This window comes from Mercenaria mercenaria, chromosome 3, assembly GCF_021730395.1.
Source record: "Mercenaria mercenaria strain notata chromosome 3, MADL_Memer_1, whole genome shotgun sequence".
Lineage (NCBI taxonomy): Eukaryota > Metazoa > Mollusca > Bivalvia > Venerida > Veneridae > Mercenaria > Mercenaria mercenaria.
This window is the reverse complement of record NC_069363.1, coordinates 32,455,129-32,482,145: the sequence shown is the minus strand read 5'-3', so window position 1 is coordinate 32,482,145 and position 27,017 is coordinate 32,455,129. Positions and strand designations below refer to the sequence as shown.

Sequence of the window (27,017 nt, the reverse complement as noted above, 5' to 3'; positions counted from 1 at the left end):
TGATCAAGTTTGAAAAAAGGTTTCTATGTACAGGTAGCTTTTGCCGATGTCATTGTTTAAAACCATCTCTATCAGCAAAATATGAAGCTAAATATAATGCGGTATAGTTAACATTCGTTCTAAACGATTTCGTACATGTTCATAAGTCTACGTTAATCATGAAAACGCGTCTGTGCGTATGGCTTTGGAATCCTATGAAATTAGGTGCTTCCTACTATGTGGAAGAACCTGGTCATGTTTGGAAGTCATTGCAGTAACAAAATTTAGAAATGGGCAGTTGCTAGAGAACCGAAATCAGTTCCCTGGATGGCGAACTTATTCATTTGGAACCGGTTCTCTAGTCAAAATATTGTAGTGCCCGCATATGGTCAGGTACGGCCTACTGTCCCAAATATCATAAAGTATAGACTGATTCCACCTGGTAAGTTTCCCACAGTTACAATATTGGTGGCAGCGGCTAATTTCGAGCCCATATTTTGCCGACCAATAAATCGCTACAAAACATTTGATTTTTAGGCTTGGCCAACTTGCCAGTCTAAAAACGGACTGTGTAGTTGATGGTTCATGGTAGTGGGGCTGAGTGATGAGCAGAAACAGAATGAGAAATTGCTGTTTGTTTTGGATTGGAAACAAGGTAGGACAGATCCAGCATGGTCCGATCTGTTTCGTGCCAGTCCAGCGGCCGAGTCAAATCGGTGAAACAGGGAACAGTTTCTTCTGTTAGGTTGTGTTTTATGACAGTGTGACTTGGGACAAGATGACATTCATCTTGGTATGCTGAAAAGCTTAAAGGAGGAAGCTGTTGAACTCAGTCATAGCCTTCCCTCTTTCGGACTCTTAAACAGATTAGTCTGATGAAGCCTCATCCAAGAGAATCTAGACGAGGAAAGTATGGCCTCACACAGTTTTACTAGGATAGGGCAGGCACTGCAAGGCTCTGTCACAGAGGAGACTTGAGCTCTGCTTGGACTAGCAGTAACGTTACCTTAGCCATCCCTCTGTTAGGCAAAGCTCAGTTAGAGGCAACTGAGTGAGGTAAGGGTCAGCCGCCTGTTTGACTAAAGATAGTTTCATGGTAAATGTTCGGCTGCTGACCATTCTTGGAGTAGGAACAGTAATTATGATAGCAATGACCATCTATAGAAGAACTGAGTCTGTTTAAGCCGTAGGGGCTGATCTCGGTGCACTGTGGATGCGGAGATCCATCATCCATGGTCGCCGGTAGCGGTGGTATTGTGGCTGAAGTGACACAATACCAGTACTGGTTAAACCCAGGAAATCTCATATTTATGAGCAGAGACCTTGGTATAGTTCCTTGGTCTAAGGCACCATGGACTACTTCCATGGTGTAGGACTACCTCCTTTTAATAGGACGGGGAGGAGTGTAGTGCCCGCGTATGGTCTGGTATGGTATGGCCTACGGGACAATAGCCTGAACACAGAACACAGCAAGAGTGATTTCCCTTGGCGCAGGCAGCACGAGAAGACGTTGCTGGTGTTGCAAGACAATATTATTTGGCTATTGTCGCAAATATCATTAAGTATAGACTGATTCCACCTGATAAGTTTCCCACAGTTACAATAGAATTGTGCATAGGCTAGGGAACTGGAATTTTATTTCTATGCATGAAGCTGTCGAAATTCACTGTTTCTTTTTGTATGTATCATACTCGCCGCATTGACTGTTTTGTCTGTAGTAACAACTTGGAATACTCAGAGAAGAAAATCCTGAATGACCTTGTAATGAACTTATCAGATCATCATCCAATAAATATATCTGTCGAGTGTAAATTGTTAAACAAAAAACTTGTTAAAAAAGATAAAGTGTCTACTAGGTTACAAATTAAGTGGAATAAGGTAGACCGGGATGCATACGAACAATCTTTGAAAGAAAAGCTTATTGATTTAAATTTTCATGAAATGAAGACGCCGCAAGATGTTGAACAGTACCGTAGATACCCATGTATAATGCGCAGTTTTTTGACCCCCGGGACCACCCCCGAATCGTGGGTGCGCATAATACACAGGTATAGACAATTTTCCAACTTCAAAACAAGTTTGTTACCGATGTTCGCCATTTTGGTAAAGGGAAACTACTCCCCGCGCTTACTGTCTCCGCTAAAATCTAAGATTGCCGTTACGTTCCGTAAAAGATCGAATTGTTTATTTTTCTTTCAAACAAAATTAATTTCATATAAATTTAAAAGTATTTTGACGAAAGAAATGTTTATAAATCACAAAAATTATGTTACTAATTAAAGATCGAGAATTATCTTTAACCGAGATCAAACTGTGAACAACATAATTGACACGAGGTGACACGTTGATTGCCGGTAATTACTGGCTTTATGATCGTGACAAAAAGACTATCACACCTTTTGTTATCAGTTTAAATTGAGAAGCTCATGTCATTTTGAAAGATACCATTCCGAAATATTGAATCAGCTGCTATTTATTTATTCAAAATAGTGAATTAAAAAAGGTAAAACAACAAATATAACAATAATTTACTGGTTTTATTTTCGAGAAAACAAAAATCGATAGTACCGTGAGACCGATGCTGCTCTCCGCCGTGGAGATAAAATTTATTACCGGTGTCGATGTAAACTCTACTTTCGTTTTCCATCCACCTCAAAATTGACCAAATTTTTTTTTTTTTTTTTTTTTTTTTTTTTTTTTTTTTTTTTTTTCCAGGATTTTGGACTAAGATCGGGGGTGCGCATTATACACGGGTGCGCATTATACACGGGTATCTACGGTACTCACAGAAATTAATGCAGATGGTAAAATTAACGGTAGATGAACACTCAGTCAAAGTGAAAAATATGAAATCAAAACCAAAATTAACTGTCTGGACTGAAGAAATTGCGTCAAAATTAAGGGATTCAAAGAAGGCATTTAGGGAATGGGCAGAACATAATAAACCAATGGACTTAAATAATCACTTATTCATCCAAATGAAAGAGTGTAAAAGGTTGTTTAGAAGTGAATGTAGACAGGAGCAAGCAAAACGAAAAGCACGTGACGGGGAAACAATTATGGAAATAGGGCTGTCATTGATTGGGTCTTAGGCGTATCGGCGATACCGATATATCAGAAGACAAATATCGACGATACATCGATATATTGATTATTTAGTTAGATTAAGGACCTATTTGTTCATATGCATACTATATACCTTCCTGTAAATGCTATTTGTAGTTTTATTGCCTACTTTCCATATTTCTGTTTGATTGTGTTGTATTTGTATTTATAAAATAAAAGAAATACATAAAAATCAATAACATCTTTCATTTTTATTTTGCCTTCACTCCTATTTTTGCATTTATCCAAATTTACAATTTTGTGAACTTCAGTTGTTTTTTGGAAGTGTCTAGGGGTACGGATCCGTACCTCTAGAATCTTGTTCTAGAGGTACGGATCCGTACCTCTAGACAAGCCTGTTAGGTGTTTTCTAGGGGTACGGACCTCCGTTTTTCTAGAGATTAAGGGTCATTTACATTTCAAATTTTGTTGAAAATGAAAAAACAAATAACATTTCACCAGAATTCACCTTAAACTCGGATCTAAATGGTTTACAGATAACAACGTTCATCCGATTTGTTACATTTTCTTTCGGAACGTAAATAACCGAGGAACACCAAATAAATCACGAGGATTCGAACTGGCAGAAAAAAAGATATAAAGCTTAAACAAAATGATGTTAAATATGTTGGGGAAAAACTGTTTTTAATTGATAATTAACCCTTAGTGTATTTATGTTTTTCACACATTTGGTAGCCGTTACGAGATACATGGGGCGTTTTCACAAACAGTTTCTTTTACTTAATGTCGCTTAATTGATTATTAAACAATCAGATCCGTGCCGATTATCATTATACCTTGTTAAATAACAAAATTAATTGGTGCATATTATTATGCCTAATATTTATTTATTTTTTTTTTTTTTTTTTTTTTTGCTGAATTTGAAATAGACTTTATTTAAGGGATAGATTCAAACAAAATAATCGGCACGGAACAGTTTATTCATTTGGAAATCCTCGGTTATTTAGGTTTTGAAAGAGAAGGTAAACAATCGGGTGAACGCTGGTATCTGTAAACCAATTAGATCCAAGTTTTAAGTGAAGACTAGTTAAAACTTATCTGTTATTTCATTTTCAACAAAAAATAAGATATAAATAACCCTAAATCTCTAGAAAAAGGAGATCCGTACCCCTAGAAAACCCCTAACAGGCTTGTCTAGAGGTACGGATCCGTACCTCTAGAATCTGATTCTAGAGGTACGGATCCGTACCTCTAGACACTTCCTTGTTTTTTAGGGTCTGAGTGTTTATTTGGGTAGTTTTTTCTCTCTGTAAAATATCGATTTTTGAAAATGGGAATCGATAATCGATCGACAAAAAAATATCGTTGATACATCGATATCGTTTCTATCGATGACAGCCCTATATGGAAACAAGAACACTAGATACCAAACTATTTCATAAACTCATAAACAAACAAAGAAAAACTAAACTGTATGATTGACGACCTCCAGAAAAAGTGGCCAAATGTTTTCAAAAGAATTATTTGACCTACAGCCTTCAAACTTCATATAATGCCATAGGGCTTACAGAGAATATGACCCCTATAATTTTTTTGATTACTAGATCAGAGATCAAGGTCACAGGGGCCTGAACATGGAAAACCATTTCTAATCAATAACTTCAGAACCATCTGACCCAGAATGTTGAAACTTCGTAGGATGATTAAACAGGTAGAGTAGATGACCCCTATTGCTTTTTGGGTGTCTTGATCAAAAGTCAAGGTCACAGGGATCAGAACATGGAAAATGGTTTCCAATCAATAACTTGAGAACCATTTGACCCAGAACCTTTAAACTTCATAGGATGTTAGGACTCAAAGAGTAGATGAACCTTTCGGGGTCACTTGAGCTAAGGTCAAGGTCACAGGGGCCAGAACATAGAAAACTCTTTCCAATCAATAACTTGAGAACCATTTGGCCCAGAATGTGAAAATTAATAGGATGATTGGACATGCAGAGTAGATGACCCCTACTGATTTTGGGGTCACTCGATCAAAGGTCAAGGTCACAGGGGCCTGATCATGGAAAACTGTTTATAATTCATAACTTGAGAACCACTAGGCCCAGAATGTTGAAACTTAGTTGGATGATTGTACATGCCAAGTAGATGATCCCTATTGCAGCCAACCATCAGTGTCTCTTTGACTTTCACTCCTGTCCCGTATTGACCTCTTGCTTATATGACGATGCATTGGGGAAGACATGCGCTTTTCTACAAAAGCATCTTCTAGTGTTTTTTTAGCATGTTACTGGAAACAAACAATTTTTTGTTAGGCCTAATCTCTGTACATGATACCTTGTTGTTTTTCAGTGGTGTAGAAAAACAGTGTTTGTGTTCAGACTAAGGATTACAAATTACAGACTTAATAAGACATATCAGTATAAACCTAGTCAGACAATGGAGTTTCAAGCAGTGGTACTTGCTGCAGGTCGAGGGTCAAGGATGACGGACCTCACATCTCAAGTGCCCAAGGCTCTACTGCCGATAGGAAATATGCCCATGTTATGGTATCCAATAAATGCTTTACAAAGAGCAGGATTTGAAGGTAATAAAACAGCCATTTGAGCCTTATATGCTATGCGAAAAACAAAGTTAAATACAATTTTGGTATTTTTGCTTGAATATAACATACTGCACATTTTTGTCTAAAAGTTTTTACAGTTTCATTATTGATATACTTGTCCATTCATCACCAAAACTTTAAATATTATTTTTCACTTAGATTTTTATGTTGATTTAACTTTTCATGAATTATTATATTCTGTTAGATGTTTATGAAACAGAATAGCCCTATGTATACAGCCAGAACCTTCTCAGAAATGTATGCATTTTGTAGCAGATATGAATGTCAGAAGTTTCAAACAAATTCATTACATGTACATGACTAAAACCCAATTACAAGTAAGGCAAAATCATGTTGAGCATTTTTGGAAAGGATGCTATCAGTTTACATCAGTTATAGATCATTTATTTCTGTTTTATGCATACTGATATATTTTTAGATATTTTCAAAACATTCAAAATATATTTACAGAAGCTATAGTGATAGTTCTGGATTCATACTGTGCAGAAGCACAGAAGTTACTTGTGGAAATCTGTGATGTTAAGATGAGACTGGATTTTGTGAGCATCCCTGATCAGGACTATATGGGTACAGCTGACTCACTTAGATATATCAAAGACAAAATCAAGGTAGGTTACTTATTGGTACAGTCGACTCATTATGTCTCCCACCACACAGCGGTGTGGGAGACATATTGATTTACTCCTTTCTGTGTGTCTGTCTGCCTGTCTGTCAAAAATGTTGTCCACACTCTTAAGTCGAATAGTTCTCATCCGATCTTCACCAAACTTAAACAAAATGTGTTTGACAATAAGTCCTCACCCAAGTTCAATAACCAGCCAAATCGGCCCAGGCACTTTGGAATTATGGCCCTTGAATTACTGAAAATTGATGCCAGTGATACAGGTCTTGGCGCATGGTTGACTCAGATACATAATGAAAGGCCATTTACTCCAAAACTTACTCCAAAACTATCAAAGTTATTTTTCTGTGAGTAAACAACATATAAAGACAGACTTACTATTCAGATGATTAGGCAGTTGTGGGAGACATGCGCTTTTCCCACAAAAAGCAGCTCTAGTTTAGATATATCAAAGACAGAATCAGAAATGTAACTTAATTATCACCTGTTATTTGTCACCTACTGGTTGTTTGTTTCCGTCTATCTGTCATTCCTTCTGTCCGTCTGTTTGTCTACAATTATGTGTTCTGTCTAAAACTCTGTCATTCATCAAAGGAATTTATTATTACTTGCACAAATGTTCCCCATAATGAGACAGCATGTCATAGGCATAAACGGGTCCCCTGGCTCAAAGTTCAAGGTCACACTTGGAGGCTAAAAGTCAATAGGGCTTTTTCCTGTCCGGTCTGTAACTCTGTCGTCCATACAGGGATTTTATTTTTATTATTACTTGGCAGAAATGTTTCCTATAATATTACTAGGCAGAAATGTTTCCTATAATGAGACAATATGTCTGAAGCAAAACCCTTATTTGTAGTGCAAAGCTCAAGGTCACAGTCAAGGTTGAAGGTCAGTAGGATTTTTTTCCCTGTCTGATCCATAACTGAGTCGTACATCAAGGGGTTTTAATATTACTAGACATAAATGTTCTCCATAATGAGACAACATGTCATGCACTTAACCGGGTCCCCTGGCTTAAAGTTCAAGGTCACACATGGAGGTTAAAGGTCAATGGGGCATTTTTCCTGTCTGGCCTGTAACTCTGTCATCCATAAAGGGATTTTATTTTTATTATTACTTGGCAGAAATGTTTCCTATAATGAAACAATTTGTCTGAAGCAAAACCCAAAAATCTGTAGTGCAAAGGCCAAGGTCACGTAGGTTTTTTTCCCTGTCCAATCCATAACTCGGTGATACATCAAGAGATTTTAATATTACTTGACACAAATGTTCCCCATAATGAGACGATGTATCATGCACAAAACTCCGATCCCTATCTCAAAGGTAAAGGTTACTTTTAGAGAAAGTTCAGTAGGGTTTTTCAGCTTGACTTTTCAAAGAATAGGTAGAGCTATTGGACTGACCCTGATTTGGTGAAGTTTTTGTATGTTAGCTGGTATCTCAGTACCCACTTATAGAATGGACTGAAACTTCACACACTTGTTCACTTTGATGATCTAACAAGCACTTCACAGGTTTCAAAATCTATTTGCATTTTAACAAAATTGTGCTCCTATTTAGACTTTTTTGGCATAGAATTTTCGGTCCTGCTGCAGTATGTACTCGTCTTGCAATTCAGTAAGGAAAAACAATTTTTACAGACACCGTCTGTCATAAAGTCTGTTAAAAATGATACATACTGGAATCTTGCTCTGGACTATCAAGCATTTAGCTAATGCAATCATAATGTGGTATTGTAACAGAGCATGACTGATTTTAGAGTTGGGAACAACAATTGAGTTCTGTTTTAATCTTTTAATCTATAAGGCTTCGGCACGTCTCCATTTTAACCCTTACCCTGCTAAATTTCTATAAATGAACTTGTCCATCTTTCAATTTGGACAGTGCCATTAGCTGTTAAAAGGGGTGCTAACCTAAAACTTACTGACTGAATGGGGAACAGTGCAGACCTTGATCAGACTGTACAGTTGTGCAGGCTGATCATGATCTACACTGGTCGCAAAGGCAAAATTAATCACATCCAGCATGATAAGGGTTAATAAGATTTTTTTTTTTATGCCCCCGAAGGGAGGCATATAGTTTTTGAACCGTCTGTCAGTCTGTCCGCAATTTTCGTGTCCGGTCCATATCTTTGTCATCGATGGATGGATTTTCAAATAACTTGGCATGAATGTGTACCACCGTAAGACGACGTGTCGCGCGCAAGACCCAGGTCCGTAGCTCAAAGGTCAAGGTCACACTTAGACATTAAAGGATAGTGCATTGATGGCCGTGTCCGGTCCATATCTTTGTCATCGATGGATGGATTTTCAAATAACATGGCATGAATGTGTACCACAGTAAGACGACATGTCGCGCCCAAGACCCAGGTCCGTAGCTCAAAGGTCAAGGTCACACTTAGACATTAAAGGATAGTGCATTGATGGGCGTGTCCGGTCCATATCTTTGTCATCGATGGATGGATTTTCAAATAACTTGATCTGAATGTGTACCACAGTAAGACGACATGTCGCGCGCAAGACCCAGGTCCGTAACTCAAAGGTCAAGGTCACACTTAGACTTTAAAGGATAGTGCATTGATGGGCGTGTCCGGTCCATATCTTTGTCATCAATTGATGGATTTTCAAATAACTTGGCATGAATGTGTACCACAGTAAGACCACATGTCACGCGCAAGACCCAGGTCTGTAGCTCAAAGGTCAAGGTCACACTTAGACACTAAAGGTCATTTTTCATGATAGTGCATTGATGGGCGTGTCCGGTCCATATCTTTGTCATTCATGCATGGATTTTACAATAACTACGCATGAATGTGTGACACAGTAAGACAACGTGTCGCGCGCAAGACCCAGCTCCGTAGGTCAAAGGTCCTAAACTCTAACATCGGCCATAACTATTCATTCAAAGTGCCATAGGGGGCATGTGTCATCCTATGGAGACAGCTCTTGTTTTGGTCAGAAATCATCTTACAGTAGTTTCACATGCCCGAAGCGGTATTTCTTTTTGTATTCATGAGCATTTATCAAGCCCTCAGGTAGTATTGACAGTGTCCATGCAATGCAATAAAACAATTAAGTGATATTTTAAAATTATTTTTTAAAGGTGGTGTAAGAAAGAAACCCGATATATATTTTCTCTGCAGAAGCTTTATTATATTATAATGAGAAGAAATAATTGAGCCGTGCCATGAGAAAACACGCGGTGCGTTTGCGATCAGCATGGATTCAGACCAGTCTGCGCATCTGCGCAGCCTGGTCAGGATCCATGCTGTTCGCTTTCAAAGCCTATTGCAATTAGAGAAACCATTAGCGAACAGCATGGATCCTGACCAGACTGCGCAGATGCACAGGCTGGTCTGGATCCATGCTGGTCACAAAGGCACTATGTTGGTTTTCTCATGGTGTGGCTCATATATGTTTTGTATTTCAGCGAGACATTTTGTTGATCAGTGGTGATTTGATAATTGATATAAGCTTACATCACATTGCTAACATCTTTAGAACCTATGATGCTACAGTGACCATGCTGCTGTGTAGTGCACCAGAACAGACCTCAGAAATACCTGTACCAGGACCCAAGTCCAAGAAAAGATCTGGTATAATCATATATTCTGTTAATACTGAATTTATATAATACTGATATATTCCTATATGCGCCATAGAGAATAAGTGGTAAGCTTGGCATTGGCGAATCATGAAAAATCATTTTATGATGTAATTGTCAACAAGTTTTTGCCACGAACAAATTATGTATTAAATATGGCCAGAGATATGCTAGAGCTTGAAATTCTGATCATTTACATAACTATACAAAGCTTGTTTTAAACCCAAAAGACTAGCAATTTTTAAAAATTAATGATCAGAATTTTACCTAGAGAAAAACAGTGTTTGCTGAAATTCCCGATTCATCGCCAATAATTTTAGTTTTAGCTAACGGATGAAATATACGCGAACGGGGAAAAGAGCATTATTTGCTTTTAACATTTCAATGCCTGTATATTTTGATCCTAAAGCTTTTTTTTTTTTTAAAGTTATGTCTTAGACTTAAGACATAACTCGGTTGCAGACAAGGTCAAAATAGCTAATTTTGGGCCTTTCAGGGGCTATAACTCTGGAACCCATTACGGAATCTGGCCAGTTCCAGAAAGGAACCAAGATCTTATGGTGATACAAGTTGTGTGCAAGTTTGGTAAAAATCAAATCATAAATAAAGCTGCTATTGTGCAGACAAGCTCAAACTCGGTTGCACAACCAAGATAGATTGAAAATAAATTTATTCTAAATCTGTACGCTGTTTTAAACTTGGCTTTTGTTTAAGGTAGTTGAAATATCCCAGTATAATGAGTATTTATCAAAGCAAATGTAAAACTAGAAATTATATTGAAATCAAAAGAAAGAATCCACTTTTTAAACACTTTCGTATTAAAGGGAGATAACTGCAGAAATTTATAAAAAGGAATAAATTACATGTCTCTGATAGGGATCTAACTCTATGTAGTGGATCTTTTTGTTCCTTAGATAAATCTCTAACAGAATATATAAAAACTGAAAAATGTCAGAAAATGTTGCTCAACTTTAAAGGTCCACTACTAACACCGAACGAGTATTATCTGAAAACCAGAGTTTGTAGCTAAGACTTCCTATTTACTGAAAATATGACCCACTGCATCGGATCTGACCAAATAGTCATGAATATGTTCAAGAATAACCATCAAATAAACAAAACATTTGCCTATTTCAAACCGGAAATATGTTTTCCGACTGCTTTCGAACCCGTCGCGCATCTTCGGATTTTTTCAGAAGAATCCTCCGAAACAAGGCTATAATTTATAAATAGATGTAAAATACATTATATGCCCAAACGATAATGTAATTTTTACAAACTTAGCATAGGGAATTCATCATTTTTGTAACTCACAAACACTTCATGAAAATCATTCTTATAATACAGGTAATATACAGCTATACTACAAGTTTTCGGGAGGACAATTTAGGCCCTTTCCGAATAAAAGTGTTTTCTTAACTTCGTCTGCAAAATTTTTCAGTTAATCTCTTTTCAGCATAGTTTTAAAAATATAAATGAATAACTATCTTACACTGTAGAAACAAAATGTGATTGAACTTTACCTAAATACACAGATTTATGTACATATGGCTACATTAATTCAATAAAATTAGACATATTGTCTTGGCCTAATATATTTCACTGTCAATTTGAAACTAAAATTTTGTACATGTCATATTTTTCATGCAAATCGTGTATAATTACCATCATGGAAATACAGTTATTTTGTCGCGCATCTTTAAATGGATATTCGTTTGAATTGATTTTAAAATTACGTGATCCCGAAGAATTTCTGACCGATTACGGAAAAGCGATAAACATGAAAGTAGGACAAAATGACCTCCCATGTCAGTCTAAGAAAATACAGAAACAATCATTCATTTCTCTGTACATGATAGTGGTTTCATTTATGATTTTATTTTAACCAAACTTGCACACAACTTGTATCACCATAAGATCTTGGTTCCTTTCTTGAACTGGCCAGATCCCACTATGGGTTCCAGAGTTATGGCCCCTGAAAGGGCCAGAATTAGCTATTTTGAGCTTGTCTGCACAATAGCAGCTTTATTTATGATTTGATTTTTACCAAACTTGCACACAACTTGTATCACCATAAGATCTTGGTTCCTTTCTGGAACTGGCCAGATTCCGTAATGGGTTCCAGAGTTATAGCCCCTGAAAGGCCCAAAATTAGCTATTTTGACCTTGTCTGCACAATAGCAGCTTCATTTATGATTTGAATTTAACCAACTTGCACAAAACTTGTGTCACCATAAGATTTTGGTTCCTTTCTTGAACCGGCCAGATCCCATAATGGGTTCCAGAGTTTTGGCCCCTGATAGGGCCGGAATTAGCTATTTTGACCTTGTCTGCACAATAGCAGCTTCATTTATAATTTGAATTTAATCAAACTTGTACAAAACTTGTGTCACCAAAAGATCTTGGTTCCATTCTTGAACTGGTCAGCTCCCATAATGGGTTCCAGAGTTATGGCCCCTGAAGGGGCCAAACTTGGCTATTTTGACCTTGTCTGCACAATAGCAGCTTCATTTATGATTTCATTTTAACCAAACTTGCACACAACTTGTATCACATAAGATCTCGATTCTTTTTTATACACCCGCAGGGACGTATTATGTAATCGCCTCGGTGTCCGTCTGTCTGTCTGTATGTTGGTTAGCAATTTCCCTTCTGCTCTGTAACTCATGAACCCCTTGATGGATTTTAAAGAAACCTGACACAAATGTTCACTCATTGAAAGGATGTGCAGAGCGCATGTTTTGGATGGCTAAACTCAATGTCAAGGTCACACTTAGGGGTCAAAGGTCATATGACTTTGTTTTATATGAATATTGCTCTGCATTTGCGTTGCATTGCAGTGCTCTTGTTTTTATTTCGCAGATCCTTCTTTTGTCGCTTACAATATTTTTTTTTATTACTTTCCTTTTATGTTACTATAGATAGCTTATTTAGTAACTTTTTAGCTCACCAGAGCACAAAGTGCTCAGGGTGAGCTATTGTGATTGCTCACCGTCTGGCGTCCGTCCGTCAATCGTCTGTCCGTCCACACTTTCCTTTAAACAACATCTCCTCCTAAACCAACAGGCCAATTTTGATGAAACTTCACAGGGATGTTCCTTGGATGGTCTTCTTTAAAAATTATTCAAAGAATTGAATTCCATGCAGAACTCTGGTTGCCATGGCAACAGAAAGGAAAAACTTTAAAAATCTTCTTCTCAAAAACCAGAAGCCCTAGAGCTTAGATATTTGGTGTAAAGCATTGCCTGGTGGACCTCTACCAAGTTTGTTCAAATCATGACCCCAGGGTCAAAATTGACCCCGCCCTAGGGGTCACTTGATTTTACATAGGAAAATCTTAAAAAATCTTCTTCTCAAACACCAGAAGCCCTAGAGCTTAGATATTTGACCTGTAGCATTGCCTAGAGGACCTCTACTAAAGTTGTTCAAATCATGACCCCGGGTCAAAATTGACCCCGCCCCAGGGGTCACTTGATTTTACATAGGAAAATCTTCAAAAATTTTCTAAAAATAAACAGAAGGCCTAGAGCTTAGATATTTCACGTGTAGCATTGCCTAATGGACCTCTACAAAATTTGTTCAAATCATGACCTCCAGGGTCAAAATTGACCCTGCCCCAGAGGTCACTTGATTTTACATAGGAAAATCTTCAAAAAATTTCTAAAAATAAACCAGAAGGCCTAGATCTTAGATATTTAACGTGTAGCATTGCCTAGTAGACTTCTACAAATTTGTTCAAATTATGACCTCCGGGATCAAATTGACCCCGCCCAATGGGGTTACTTGATTGTACATAGAAAAATCTTCAAATTTTTCTAAAAATAAACCAGAAGGCCCACAGCTTAGATATTTGACATGTAGCATTGCCTAATGGACCTCTACAAAATTTATTCAAATCATGACCCCCGGGGTCAAAATTGACCACGGCCCAGGGGTCACTTGATTTTACATTGGAAAATCTTCATAAATTTTCTAAAAATAAACCAGAAGGCCTACAGCTTAGATATTTCATGTGTAGCATTGCCTAGTGGACCTCTACAAAATCTGTTCAAATCATGACCCCCCGGGGTCAAAATTGACCCCGTCCCAGGGGTCACTTGATTTTACATAGGAAAATCTTCAAAATTTTTCTAAAAATAAACCAAAAGGCCTAGATCTTAGATATTTGACGTGTAGCATTGCCTAGTAGACTTCTACAAAAAAAATTCAAATCATGACCCCCCCGGGTCAAATTGACCCCGCCCCATGGGGTCACTTGATTTTACATAGGAAAATCTTCAAAAATTTTCTAAAAATAAGCCAGAAGGCCTAGATCTTAAATATTTGACGTGTAGCATTGCCTAGTAGACTTCTACAAAAAAAAATTTCAAATCTGGACCCCCCAGGGTCAAATTTACCCAGCCCCAGGGGTTACTTGATTGTATATAGGGAAATCTTCATAAATTTGCTAAAAAAATAAACCAAAAGGCCTAGATCTTAGATATTTGATATGTTACATTGCCTAGTAGACTTCTACAAACTTTGTTCCATTCATGACCCTCGGGGTAGACTTGGCCCCGCCCCAGGGGTTACTTGATTGTACATCAGAAAATCTTCCAAAAAAATTCTAAAAATCATCAGTTTGACATTTGAAACATGTAGCTCATATTACTCTGGTGAGCGATCCAGGGTCATCATAACCCTCTTGTTTATTATTGGCCGTAGGGAAAAACTGAGACCATTTTTCTGTGGTACAACATGGATGGTACCTCCAATTTTTAGGTGTAAGAATATTTTTCTTTTTGATTTTGGTTAAAGCAATGGTACTCAGGTGAGCGATATAGGGCCATCATGGCCCTCTTGTTTAAAGATTTATGTCTTTTCATTTGTCTTTATTTTGCACCTTTAAGGGTTATGAAATAGAGGATATTTGTTTGTTGCTGTGTAAAATCATAATGTATTTCACTGAGTGAAACCTTGCACAATATTTTCATGACTAGCACAGCCATGTGGGAAAATACAAATCATGGTATTTATGAGTGAAATGTATTTCAATGGAAACAAAAGTTTTTTATGATTTTCTAATGGTCTTAACCAATATATACACTTTTTAGCTCATCTGATTTTTTGAAAAAAAATGATGAGTTATTGTCATCACTTGAGCGGTTGTCGGCGTCGGCGTCGGCGTCTGCGTCAGCGTTGCCTGGTTAAGTTTTATGTTTAGGTCAGCTTTTCTCCTAAACTATCAAAGCTATTGCTTTGAAACTTGGAATACTTGTTCACCATCATAAGCTGACCCTGTATAGCAAGAAACATAACTCCTTCTTGCTTTTTGCAAGATTTATGGCCCCTTTTGTACTTAGAAAATATCAGATTTCTTGGTTAAGTTTTATGTTTAGGTCAACTTTTCTCCTAAACTATCAAAGCTATTGCTTTGAAACTTGGAATACTTGTTCACCATCATAAGCTGACCTTGTACATCAAGAAACATAACTCCATCTTGCTTTTGCAAGATTTATTGCCCCTTTTGGACTTAGAAAATCAGTTTTCTTGGTTAAGTTTTATGTTTAGGTCAGCTTTAATCCTAAACTATCAAAGCTATTGCTTTAAAACTTGCAACGCTTGTTCACCATCATAAGTTGACCCTGTACATCAAGAAACATAACTCCGTCCTGCTTTTTGCAAGATTTATGGCCCCTTTTGGACTTAGAAAATATCAGATTTCTTGGTTAAGTTTTATGTTTAGGTCAACTTTTTCTCTTAAACTATCAAAGCTATTGCTTTGAAACTTGCAACACTTGTTCACCATCATAAGCTGACCCTGTACAGCAAGCAACATAACTCCATCCTGCTTTTTGCAATAATATTGCCCCTTTTGGACTTAGAAAATCATTTTCTTGGTTGAGTATTATGTTTAAGTCAACTTTTCTCATAAACTATCAAAGCTATTGCTTTAAAACTTGCAACAGTTTTTCACCATCATAAGTGGACACTGTACATCAAGAAACATAACTCTATCCTGCTTTTTGCAAGAATGATGGCCCTTTTTAGACTTAGAAAATCATGGGTAGGACAATATTTCTATTACACTAAAAAAAATCAGATGAGCGTCAGCACCCGCAAGGCGGTGCTCTTGTTACATTGCATCATGACATCACAGTATGATGAAGTTATGATATCTGTGTTGAAAAATTGTCATATAGTTTCTTTTACTTTTTGAACCCGCCCGCTTAGCTCAGTAGGGAGAGCGTTGGTCTACGAATCGCTTGGTTGTGAGTTTGATACCCAGGTGGGGAGTATGTTCTCCGTCACAATTTGGTTGTGTCTGAAATCATTCGTCCGCCACCTCTGATTCATGTGGGGAAGTTGGCAATTACGTGCAGAGAACAGGTTTGTACTGGTACATAATCCAGGAACACTGGTTAGGTTAACTGCCCGCCATTACATAACTGAAATACAGTTGAAAAACGGCGTTAAACCCAAAACAAACAAACAAACTTTTACTTTTTGTTACAGTGACGGAGGAATCATAGTTGTTTAACCTATGTTTTCAGTTTTGTGTTATTTCTTTGTATTTCAGAGCGAGATTTCATAGGTTTTGATGAGAAGGGTAATAGAGTTTTGTTCATGACGTCGGAGGCAGATCTCACAGATATGGATGATGATAAAATCAAATTTAGAAAATCTTTATTTAAAAAGTGAGTAAAATCACAGATTGGGAGAATATTACAGTAACTGTGAAATCATTAGGTAATATATTCGTGGGGGACTAATTTTCGTGGATTTTATGGTTGAAACAATCATCAAAATTTAATCCCAACAAACAAGTAAAATTCTCATTCATTTTATGTTTAGAAGTTGAAATCCACAAATTCATATCCCCACAAAATTGCCGTTTTGACCAAAACCACGAAATTTCATGACCACGAAATTAAATGATTTTACAGTATATTTCTACTTTGTGTAAAGATTTATGTGAGTATGTAAGTCAGACATGTTATTCTCTTTTACATGTCATATTTCCAGGTAAGTTTCTCTTGGATTTGTGTAATACAAGGAGTGTTTCTGGAGTCTTTTAAAGTGTTTTTTTAGCTCACCTGAGCCAAAGGCTCATGGTGAGCTTTTGTGACCGCTCAATGTCCGCCATCCGACGTGCGTCTTGTGTCCGTCAACATTTTCTAAAAAGATCTTCTTGAAAATCACTGGGCAGAATTACACTAAACTTCACAGGAATGATCATTGGGTGGCCCCCTTTCAAAATTGATCAAAGAATTGAATTACATGGAGAACTCTGGTTGTCATGGCAACTGAAAAGAAAAACTTTAAAAATCTTCTTGTCCAAAACTGCAAGGCATAGAGCCTTGATATTTGGCATGTGACATTATGAAGATTGTTCAGATTATGCCCCTGGGGTGAAAAGAGGCCCCGCCCCAGGGGGTCCAAAGTTTTACATAGACTTGTATAGGAAAAAACTTTGAAAATCTTCTTGTCTGAAACCGCAAGACCTAGGCCTTTGATATTTTGTATGAAGCATTGCCTTGTTTATTTACCAAGTGTTAAAATTATGCGCCTGGGGTGAAAAGAGGCCCCGTTCTGGGGGGTCTAAAGTTATAAATAGACTTCTTATTCAAATTATGCCCCTGGGGTGAAAAGAGGCCCCGCCCGAGGGTCACTTAGTTTTTATATGAGTTTAATATATGGGACAAAATACTTCAAAAATTATCTGATCATATTTCCTAGACTGTTTAATTATAATTACCTGATGAACCCAAGTAATTAGGGGTCATTTGACTGTGACCTTGACCTACTGACCTACTTTCTTGTTTCTTAAGATACAGCCTTGAAATTTGAATGACATATACAGTTTTGCACACAGACTTTAAAACTGACTTTCAGTGACCATGAATGTGACCTACTGACCTACTTTCATAATATTTTAGTATCAGTTTTACATTTTAAACATGTAGCTCATATTACTCAGGTGAGCCATAAAAGGGTCACCATGACCCTCTTGTTATTATTATTTCAGTTTGTCCACAAAATATGGCTGACAGTGCTAAAAATAGAAAAATCTTCAAATGCCATCTCCTGTACCTCTGGTTCAGTTTTGAACAGATATGTTCATTGGCTGGCTCTCTACTAAAATTGTTTAAAACTGTCTTGATTTGTCAACAGAAAATGTCTGTTATGGGCAGGTCTAGTTATCCTTATAAGGCTCCATGGAATACTTTGAAAGACATTCACTGAATCTGCAGTCAAGTTTTCAAATATTTTGGCAGAAATGTTTCTTGTTATATGTTTGAGTTGGGAAACTATTGAGTGATATATGCTTCTATTAGCTTAGCAGTTATAATTACAAGTAAATATATGAATGTCCTTATGTATTTATAGGCATCCGAATGTAAACATCAGATCTAATTTGACTGACTGCCATCTTTACCTCATAAAGAAATGGGTGATCAATTACTTAGCAGATAACAAGTAAGTGATATGGTATATACTGTAGTGTTCTTGATTAAGTTATTATTATAAATATCTGCGATTTATACTCAAAGTACATAATCAGACAAGGAATAACCAAAAACTCAAGTAATTCTAAACTATTTTGATTTGGCAAAACTGGCTTGATATACCATAACTAGAACAATATGCAAAATTTGATTGCAGGTAACATAAAATGAAGTAATTTAAAGTAGAAGTATGATGTAATTGAGCCAGTCTGCTGCAATCTTTCTTGGGATGTGGCAAGGAATCTGGCTTTAATCTACCATATCTATTTAATACCATGCCCAATAGTAAGTTTTATAAGCTACAGCCTTGACAAACGGTAGGGTTTTATAAGGCTATGCCTTTATCTAGCGACAGGCAAAAATATGGGACTCCATTTTTTCATACTTGGACTCCAACTTTTTCCAGGAAGGGAGTCCTGGAATCCTACTTTGAAAATCCTACCGAGAACCCTGATGAGGCTATTAATGAATTATAGCTGAATGCCTAAAAAGAACCTCCATGGCCGCATTCAACTCAGACATATACAGTTGGAGGCAAAAGGAGGTTCTATGCTTGTCTGTTAAAGGTCAAGACATTGTGTCAACACATGACTTATGCTTGTCGATTAAAGGTCAAAGTCACTGTTTAAGGCCAAGTAAAAATTTGTTTCTGCTCCATATCTCCTAATTGTATCGAATAAATGTTCTATTACAACACAGAAATGTTCTCAGTGAATAGGTTTTGTGTAGTGCACATGACCCATGGAAATGTACTGACATGTCTTACTCAGTAAACTGGAAGAAAAACTTGTGTCTTGACTCAGTAACTGGAAATGAACTGACGTGTCTGACTCAGTAAACTGGAAATGAACTAATGCATCTAACTCAATAAACTGGAAATGAACTGAAAAAAAAACAGACGTATGTTGACTCAGTAAGCTGAAAACAAATGGACATGTATGACTCTATAAACTGGAAATGAACTGATGCATCTAACTCAGTATACTGAAATGACTCAACTGGAAATTAACTAATGTGTCTGACTCTGTAAACTGGAAATGAACAAATGGCTCTTGACTTCATAAACTGGAAATCAACTGATGTGTCGGATTCAGTAAACTGGAAACAAACTGATATGTCTTACTCAGTAAACTGGAAACGAGCTGAAGTTTCTGACTCAGTAAACTGGAAAGGAACTGACACATCTTGACTTGGTAAAATGGAAATGAACTGACACATCTGACACAGTACACTGGAAATGAACTGATTAATCTGAGTCAGTAAACTTGAAATGAACTGATGATCGACACGTCTGGCTCAGTACACTTGAAATTAACTGACATGTCTTGACTCAATACACTGGAAATGAACTGACGTGTCTGACTCAGTAAACTGGAAATGAACTGATGTGTCTTGGCTCAGTAAACTGGAAATAAACTGATGTGTGTGCCCGCCTGCTTATCTTAGTATGGATCGCGGGGTGGCGAGTTTGATCCCCGGACGGGGGTATGTTCTCCATGACGATTTGATGAATGACATTGTGTCTGAAATCATTCGTCCTCCACCTCTGATAATTCATGTGGGGAAGCTGGCAGTTACTTGCGGAGAACAGGTTTGTACTGGTACAGAATCCAGGAACACTGGTTATGTTCACTGCCTGCCGTTACATGACTGTAATACTGTTGAAAAACAGCGTTAAACCCAAAACAAACAAACAAACTGATGTGTCTGACTCAGTCACTGGAAATGAACTGACGTGTCTATTCTCAGTAAACTAGAAATGAACTGACATGTCTGACTCAGTAAACTGGAAGCTAACTGACTTGTCTCACTCAATAAACTGGAAATGAGCTGACAAGTCTTGACTCAGTAAATTGGAAATGAACTGATGTGTCTGACTCAGTAAAATGGAAATGAACTGACATTTATGACTCAGTAAACTGGAAATGAACTGACACATCTGACTCAGTAAACTGGAAATGAACTGATGCATCTAACTCAGTAAACTGGAAATAAACTAACGGTAATGTGTCTGGAACAATATCTTTATTTAAATTTAAGTAAATCAGTTCTGTGTACTGACCATTTTATTTTACAGACAGATATCCTCAGTGAAAGGGGAGCTAATTCCACATCTTGTAAAGAAACAGTTTTCAAGAAGAAAGAAGAAAGATTTGCCTAACCCTAATGAATCTATCATTTCAGAAGATGTTAAATCAGGTTAGTAATTGTTTGACTCATAAAAATCTAGAAAGAAGTCACAGTCCCAAGGATTTGATACAATATCAGACTTTCCTATTTTGATATCAGAATTAGAGTTTACCTCTCCTAACAGCTGTCATTTTTATTCGCCTGAAGGGACGTATTATTTTATACCCCCGGTGTCTGTTTGCAGGCCATCCATTAGCAATTTCGTGTCCGCTCCATAACTCTTGAACCCCTTGAAAGGTTTACAAACATTGAGATGTCATGCAGAGCTTATGTTCTGGATGGCTTGCTTTGAGGTCAAGGTCACACTTAGGGTCAAAGGTCATCGCTCTGTAACTCGTGAAACCCTTGAAGGATTTCGAAGAAACTTGACAAAAATGTTTACCACATCGACATGATGGGCAGAGCACATGTTCTGTATGGCTAGCAATAAGGTTAAGATCACTCTTAGGGGTCAAAGGTCATACCTTTGGGTGTATATTTCTCCGCATTGCAGTGCTCTCGTTATTTTTATGGCCCTTAACAATGTCAGAAAATGCTAAATTCACAATTGATAGTCTTTAACTGAATATAGTAAGAAATATTACTCAGTTTATAATTATAAAATTTATATATTATAATGAAAGCCAAATAAATTATCTTTCATTTGATATAACTTTTAATATCATAAAATAATATTATTTTTGTTTATTTATCCATTAAAAGTAAAAAATGGAGTAAAATTTTAAATGTTCAGTAATGCAGGTTCCCAAATACGATTTTGAAAAGGAGGTTACATTCCTATGCAAATGTGAGATCCTAAATGCTCATGATTATTAATGAGGTGATATTATCCAATTAGAAGAAAGAATGAACTTTACACCAGTGGTTTTGATTAGCTTTTAGTTAAAAAAAAATATTGTTTTACAATTACCCAAAGTTCAGCTATTTCTGTTGGAAATCTTTCAGTGGGATATTATAATCAGGAATGTATTTAATTAAATCAGTGTTTTAGCTTCAGAGTGATACTGAAATCATTAAAATCTGTTGGAATCTAGACATAGTCCAGTTTAAGCCTATGTTGTGCTGTTGTAAACCTCAACCATTTTAGTCATGCCACATTTAAGCATCCTAGTATGTTTTCTTATATTTTAAGCGCTGTGTAAAGCTTTTGCATCTATCATTAGTAAGATTTAGCTGGGCGACTTCCATTTTGTTCATTTCTTCTATTCATTTACTGAGTGAAACAACTTGTGAAATATATTTCAGATATATTAAGCTATATACCAGAAAACAGTATGTCTGGTGTCATAGAAGATATGTCAACCTGGATAGATCATACTGGAGACATGGAAGATTGTTTCCATGGTGACAAGATCCGTTGCTATGCCTACACTGTCATGGGTGGACTCTGTGTGCGTACAAATACAGTGGCAACCTACTGTGAAACAAACAGACAAGTAAGTACTTATATACTGTAGCTTCTGTGATAAACTATTAAACTCCATTGTATGTTACATGAATTTCCAGCAGCAGGTGGCAGTTAAACGGGTATTGTTTCGACAGTAAAACCTCACTGCATGCCCTGTATCAGCATTGGGAAAGCAGAATGGTAATTTTGCATTTTCCATGGGTTATAATGGACAAAAATTTGTAATAAATCGTTCTTCCAATAGTTTGTCTGTAAATATGTTTTATGTTGGTGTAAACAACTGTTCATTTGGTGTATGGATCGAGAGAGAAGAATCACAATAAAGGTTTCACCTTTAAATCAAGTTACACTGCATTTAAAAAGATATCTGAACTGTCAAATATTTGATTGATTTTATATTCAATTCTCATGTAAAGGCCTGGTGTAAGAAGTTCTGTACATTCTGAATAATTAAGCTGCACCATGAGAAAACCAACATAGTGCATTTGCAACCAGCATGGATGCAGACCAGCCTGCACAGGATCCATGCTGTTCGCTTTCAAAGCCTATTGCAATTAGAGAAACTGTTAGTGAACAGCATGGATCCTGACCAGACTGTGCGGATGCGCAGGCTGGTCTGGATCCATGTGGGTCACAAATGCACTGTGTTGGTTTTCTCATGCTGCGGGTCAATTATGTATTATAATCATTATGTTATATCTTATTTATTACAGATACAAAGATACTTGATGACTTTCACTAAAGATATGCCTAATGTACATCCATCAGCTGTACTCAAAGGAAAACCACAGGTATCAACTTTGATTTCATTTGCAACATGATTTACAAATGGTATTGTCTGTAAAAACGATACATCGTTTACTAGATGACAAGGCAGAAATTACAAATGTGCAATAAATCATTTAAATTGATCTCGACCAACTAACTTGTTGGTAATTTTTTTGGAAATAAGCACTTACTAGAAGGCATATATTTTCATTAAACAAAATCGTGTAGTAGACATGTAAATAGATTATAAAATATTGATGTATTATTTGATAACAGATTGGTGCAGACTGTCTAGTCGGAGAAAGTGCTACTGTCGGGGAGAAGGTATCAGTGAAACGGTCTGTGGTGGGCAGACATTGTAATGTAGCAGATAAAGTGAAAATAACTAATTCTGTATTGATGGATCATGTTCATATTGCTGAAGGGTATGTGAAACATTTAAACAATTATTTTTATTATGTAACATTTGATTCAAGTTATGGATCTTGTTTTTGGCCCCGGAAGGTGACTTGTCTCCATTATCTGTGAGTCAGTCTGTCCATCACAGTGTGGATGTCATAATGGTAGTTTTTGCATGCTCAGGTACATAGAGGACAGTATGCCTTAATTTATTGAAGAATATGAACATATTTTTATTATTGTAAAAGATTGGGTTTGCTTTGACAGCAAGTAGTTAAAAATTTTGAGAAAATATGACAACAGTTCAAATATATGTGAAATGATAGATTTTTCAATTACTTTATAGTACAATAGATTTTTGTACCCCCCGACAACAAAGTTGTAAGGGGGGGTATACTGGTTTCAGGTTGTCTGTCTGTCCGTCTGTCTGTCCGTAGACACAATCTTGTGCGCACCATCTCTCCTCATTCCCTTGACACAATTTAATGAAACTTCACACAAGTGATCAGTAACAACAGTAGTTTTGCATGGGGCATGTTAGGTTCTTTCAGAAAAAAAAACTTGCAGAGTTATGGGACTTTGTTTTTTGTTACTATACTATTTACATATACACAATCTTGTGCGCACCATCTCTCCTCATCCACTTGACACAATTTAATGAAACTTCACACAAGTGATCAGTAACAACAGTAGTTTTGCATGGGGCATGTTAGGTTCTTTCAGAAAAAAAAATTATAATGTTATGGGACTTTGTTTTTTGTTACTATACTATATACATAGACACAATCTTGTGCGCACCATCTCTCCTCATCCACTTGACACAATTTAATGAAACTTCACACAAGTGATCAGTAACAACAGTAGTTGTGCATGGGGCATGTTAGGTTCTTTCAGAAAAAAAATTTGCAGAGTTACGGGACTTTGTTTTTTGTCACTAAACTATATACATCTTTATTACATAGACACAATCTTGTGCGCACCATCTCTCCTCATCCCCTTAACACAATTTAATGAAACTTCACACAAGTGATCAGTAACAATAGTAGTTGTGCATGGGGCATGTTAGGTTCTTTCAACGACAAAAATTGCAGAGTTATGGGACTTTGTTTCTTGTTAACATATTATGTACATACAGTCTGCATATGCAGTCTTGTGCGCGCCTAATCTTCCGAACCCTTGCACACAATTTAATGAAACTTCACACAAGTGATCAGTACCAACACTAGTTGTGCATGGTGCATGTTACGTTCTTTTAAATAAATATTCTGCATAGTTATGGGACTTTGTTTTTTGTTACTAAACTGTATACATACAGTCCACATAATTATGCAATCTTGTGTGCGTCAAATTGCAATGTACTGTGTCAGTGCATGTGGGGGGTACATTCATCACCTTTAGTGATAGCTCTAGTTTTCCTTGCACCTGGTAGATAGAGAGCAATATACAGAATTTCATTTTCTTACAACATCTAAAGATCAAACCACATCTGGTATGGTCAGGCTATAGTCTTTGTTGATATGTGAAATGCTGGTGTTACATACAACATGATTTCACAAGTTAAAACACCTGTTGAAATGTAGGTATTATAGATACAAAGCATATGGGGACTGTAGTAGTCATGGATGTCCATCCGTCTGTCATGTGAGCTGCATACTTCAAATATCAGATAGGTCAAGTCACACTTTGAGGTCAGATATCAGATAGCTCAAATTGGTGACCCGTCCATACTTTCTGAACCACTGGAAGCATTTATGTAAAGCTGGCTTACATCTGTACTCGTGGAGACAACCAGCAGAGTGTGCAACCCAGGTCACTAGGTTCAGGATCAAGATCATGCTTGAAGGTCAAAGGTCATAGTCACAAAATTTTACTTTCTCTGTATCAGAACGACATCTTGCACTTTTTATCGCCTTTAGTGATAGCTCTAGTTTATACCAGCAAAACAAATGAGATGAATTGTTTGTATAATATATATCATTGATTGGAAGAAAATCCGACACAATTGTAATAATATAATTTCAAGCATGAGTTATATAAGGTACATGTTACTTGATGAGCAGCTTGCACTGTAGAGAAATGTTCAGTTTTGTGTAGTGAAATTATAAATATCCGTTTCCATACCAATTTTACACAAACAAATCAGCCAGGTTCTTTTGGTTCCAATATGAATTCCAAGTTTAGTTTAAATATCAAAATTTGTAGAAAAATAAGCATGCATAGATGTCTCAAAATTCAAGTTATCTCAAAAACATTTTCAAGACCTGCCCCAAAAAACCAGTGTATAAGATATCATTTGAAGTTTGATTTCGGTTAATTTGGAATTCGAGATACCGAGTTAACCGTATATTGTTTTGTATATTTGATTACAGTTGTAGTATACAAGGCTGTGTTATTGGAGCAAATGCCCACATTGGTGAGAAATGTGAACTCAAAGACTGCATTGTTGGTAGTGGACAAAACATAGGTGCTAATTGTAAGTATGCAATGTTTGATCTGTCATGATCCTCCAGTCATAATATTAAATGTTTTAGAAGTGCTAGGTTATGAGTTTACACAGTATAGAATGATGCACAACTTATAATATGTACAACTTATAGTACTTTGTCCTTGATTTGGTGACATTCACAGCATTTTTGCTATGTGTGTTTGTAACACTTCTGGCATTGCTTAAGTTTGGTTACACTTGGTAATTGTCACATCTTAATGGTCTAGCATTATAGCAAATACTTTTTATGCCCCCACTTCGGGAGTGGGGTGGCATATAGATAGATTTGCCCTTGTCCGTCCGTCCGTCCGAGAATGTTGTGTTGTGCCTAGCTCCAAAAGTATTTGACGTAGAGTCACAAAACTTTACAGGAATGTTGGTCAGCATGTGTTATTGTGCACCTGGGGTTTCGCTTCCGGATTCATTCAGTCATGTAGGAGTTATGGCCCCTGACTGTAAAGATTGGTCATTTTAGTGTTGTGTCGCGCCTAGCTCCAAAAGTATTTGACGTAGAGTCACGAAACTTTACAGGAATGTTGGTCAGCATGTGTAGTTGTGCACCTGGGGTTTCACGTCCGGATTCATCCAGTCCTGTAGGAGTTATGGCCCCTGACTTAGTAAAAATTTGTCATTTTAATGTTGTGTCGCACATAGCTCCAAAAGTATTTGACCTAGAGTCACCAAAGTTTACAGGAATATTGGTCAGCATGTGCAGCTGTGCACCTGGGGTTTCTCGTCCGGATTCATTCAGTCGTGTAGGAGTTATGGCCCCTGACTTAGTAAAAATTTGTCATTTTAATGTTGTGTTGCACGTAGCTCCAAAAGTATTTGACCTAGAGTCACCAAAGTTTACAGGAATGTTGGTAAGCATGTGCAGTTGTGCACCTGGGGTTTCGTGTCCGGATTCATTCAGTATTGTATGAGTTATGGCCCCTGACCTAGGAAAAAATTGTCATTTAGTGTCATGTAGTGTGGGCATCTGTGTCCCATGGACACATTTCTAGTTATCTATAAGGTCAGTATCTATTAAAACATGATTCAGACCTTAACTGTAAAAAATAAATTGAATATGTGAAAGAAATTTAGCAAAACTAGCTTTTATGCAGATTGAAAAATGAAAGTCTTTTTTTTTTCCAGGCAAATACACAAATGAGGCTTTGGTGGCTGCTGAAGAGATGCTTGAATTTTAACTACTGAAGGACAGAAAATAATTCATATATCACATACATTGCACAAAAATTTGTCATGGTGCAAAATTTTTAAAGGGAGTTTAAAGTAAGCGAAACAACTTCCTTTTGAAACTGTTTAGTGTGCACAACCAAATATAATTGTTCTTTTGACTGAAGTTGTTGGAGTATGGTAATAAATGATAACAACAAAATG

The 27,017-nt window shown here is 36.9% G+C and overlaps 2 protein-coding genes across 2 annotated transcripts in view; one reads left to right on the top strand and one right to left on the bottom strand.

Moving 5' to 3' along the window:
• The window catches only part of LOC128555871 (uncharacterized), a 9,027-nt gene extending 7,682 nt beyond the window's left edge, over window positions 1-1,345 (bottom strand). Inside the window, exon 1 of the mRNA XM_053539650.1 lies at window positions 1,096-1,345. Coding sequence (XP_053395625.1) covers window positions 1,096-1,345 — 250 coding nt within the window. The remainder of the gene's footprint in view (window positions 1-1,095) is intronic.
• Window positions 1-27,017, top strand: part of LOC123525156 (translation initiation factor eIF-2B subunit gamma-like) — a 27,131-nt gene extending 114 nt beyond the window's left edge. Inside the window, exons 2-12 of the mRNA XM_053538128.1 lie at window positions 5,397-5,631; window positions 6,121-6,278; window positions 9,722-9,887; window positions 16,455-16,572; window positions 18,266-18,355; window positions 20,462-20,583; window positions 21,820-22,010; window positions 22,696-22,773; window positions 23,027-23,175; window positions 25,519-25,622; window positions 26,772-27,017. Of these exons, the coding sequence (XP_053394103.1) occupies window positions 5,484-5,631; window positions 6,121-6,278; window positions 9,722-9,887; window positions 16,455-16,572; window positions 18,266-18,355; window positions 20,462-20,583; window positions 21,820-22,010; window positions 22,696-22,773; window positions 23,027-23,175; window positions 25,519-25,622; window positions 26,772-26,824 (1,377 nt within the window). The 5' untranslated portion in view covers window positions 5,397-5,483 and the 3' untranslated portion in view covers window positions 26,825-27,017. The remainder of the gene's footprint in view (window positions 1-5,396; window positions 5,632-6,120; window positions 6,279-9,721; window positions 9,888-16,454; window positions 16,573-18,265; window positions 18,356-20,461; window positions 20,584-21,819; window positions 22,011-22,695; window positions 22,774-23,026; window positions 23,176-25,518; window positions 25,623-26,771) is intronic.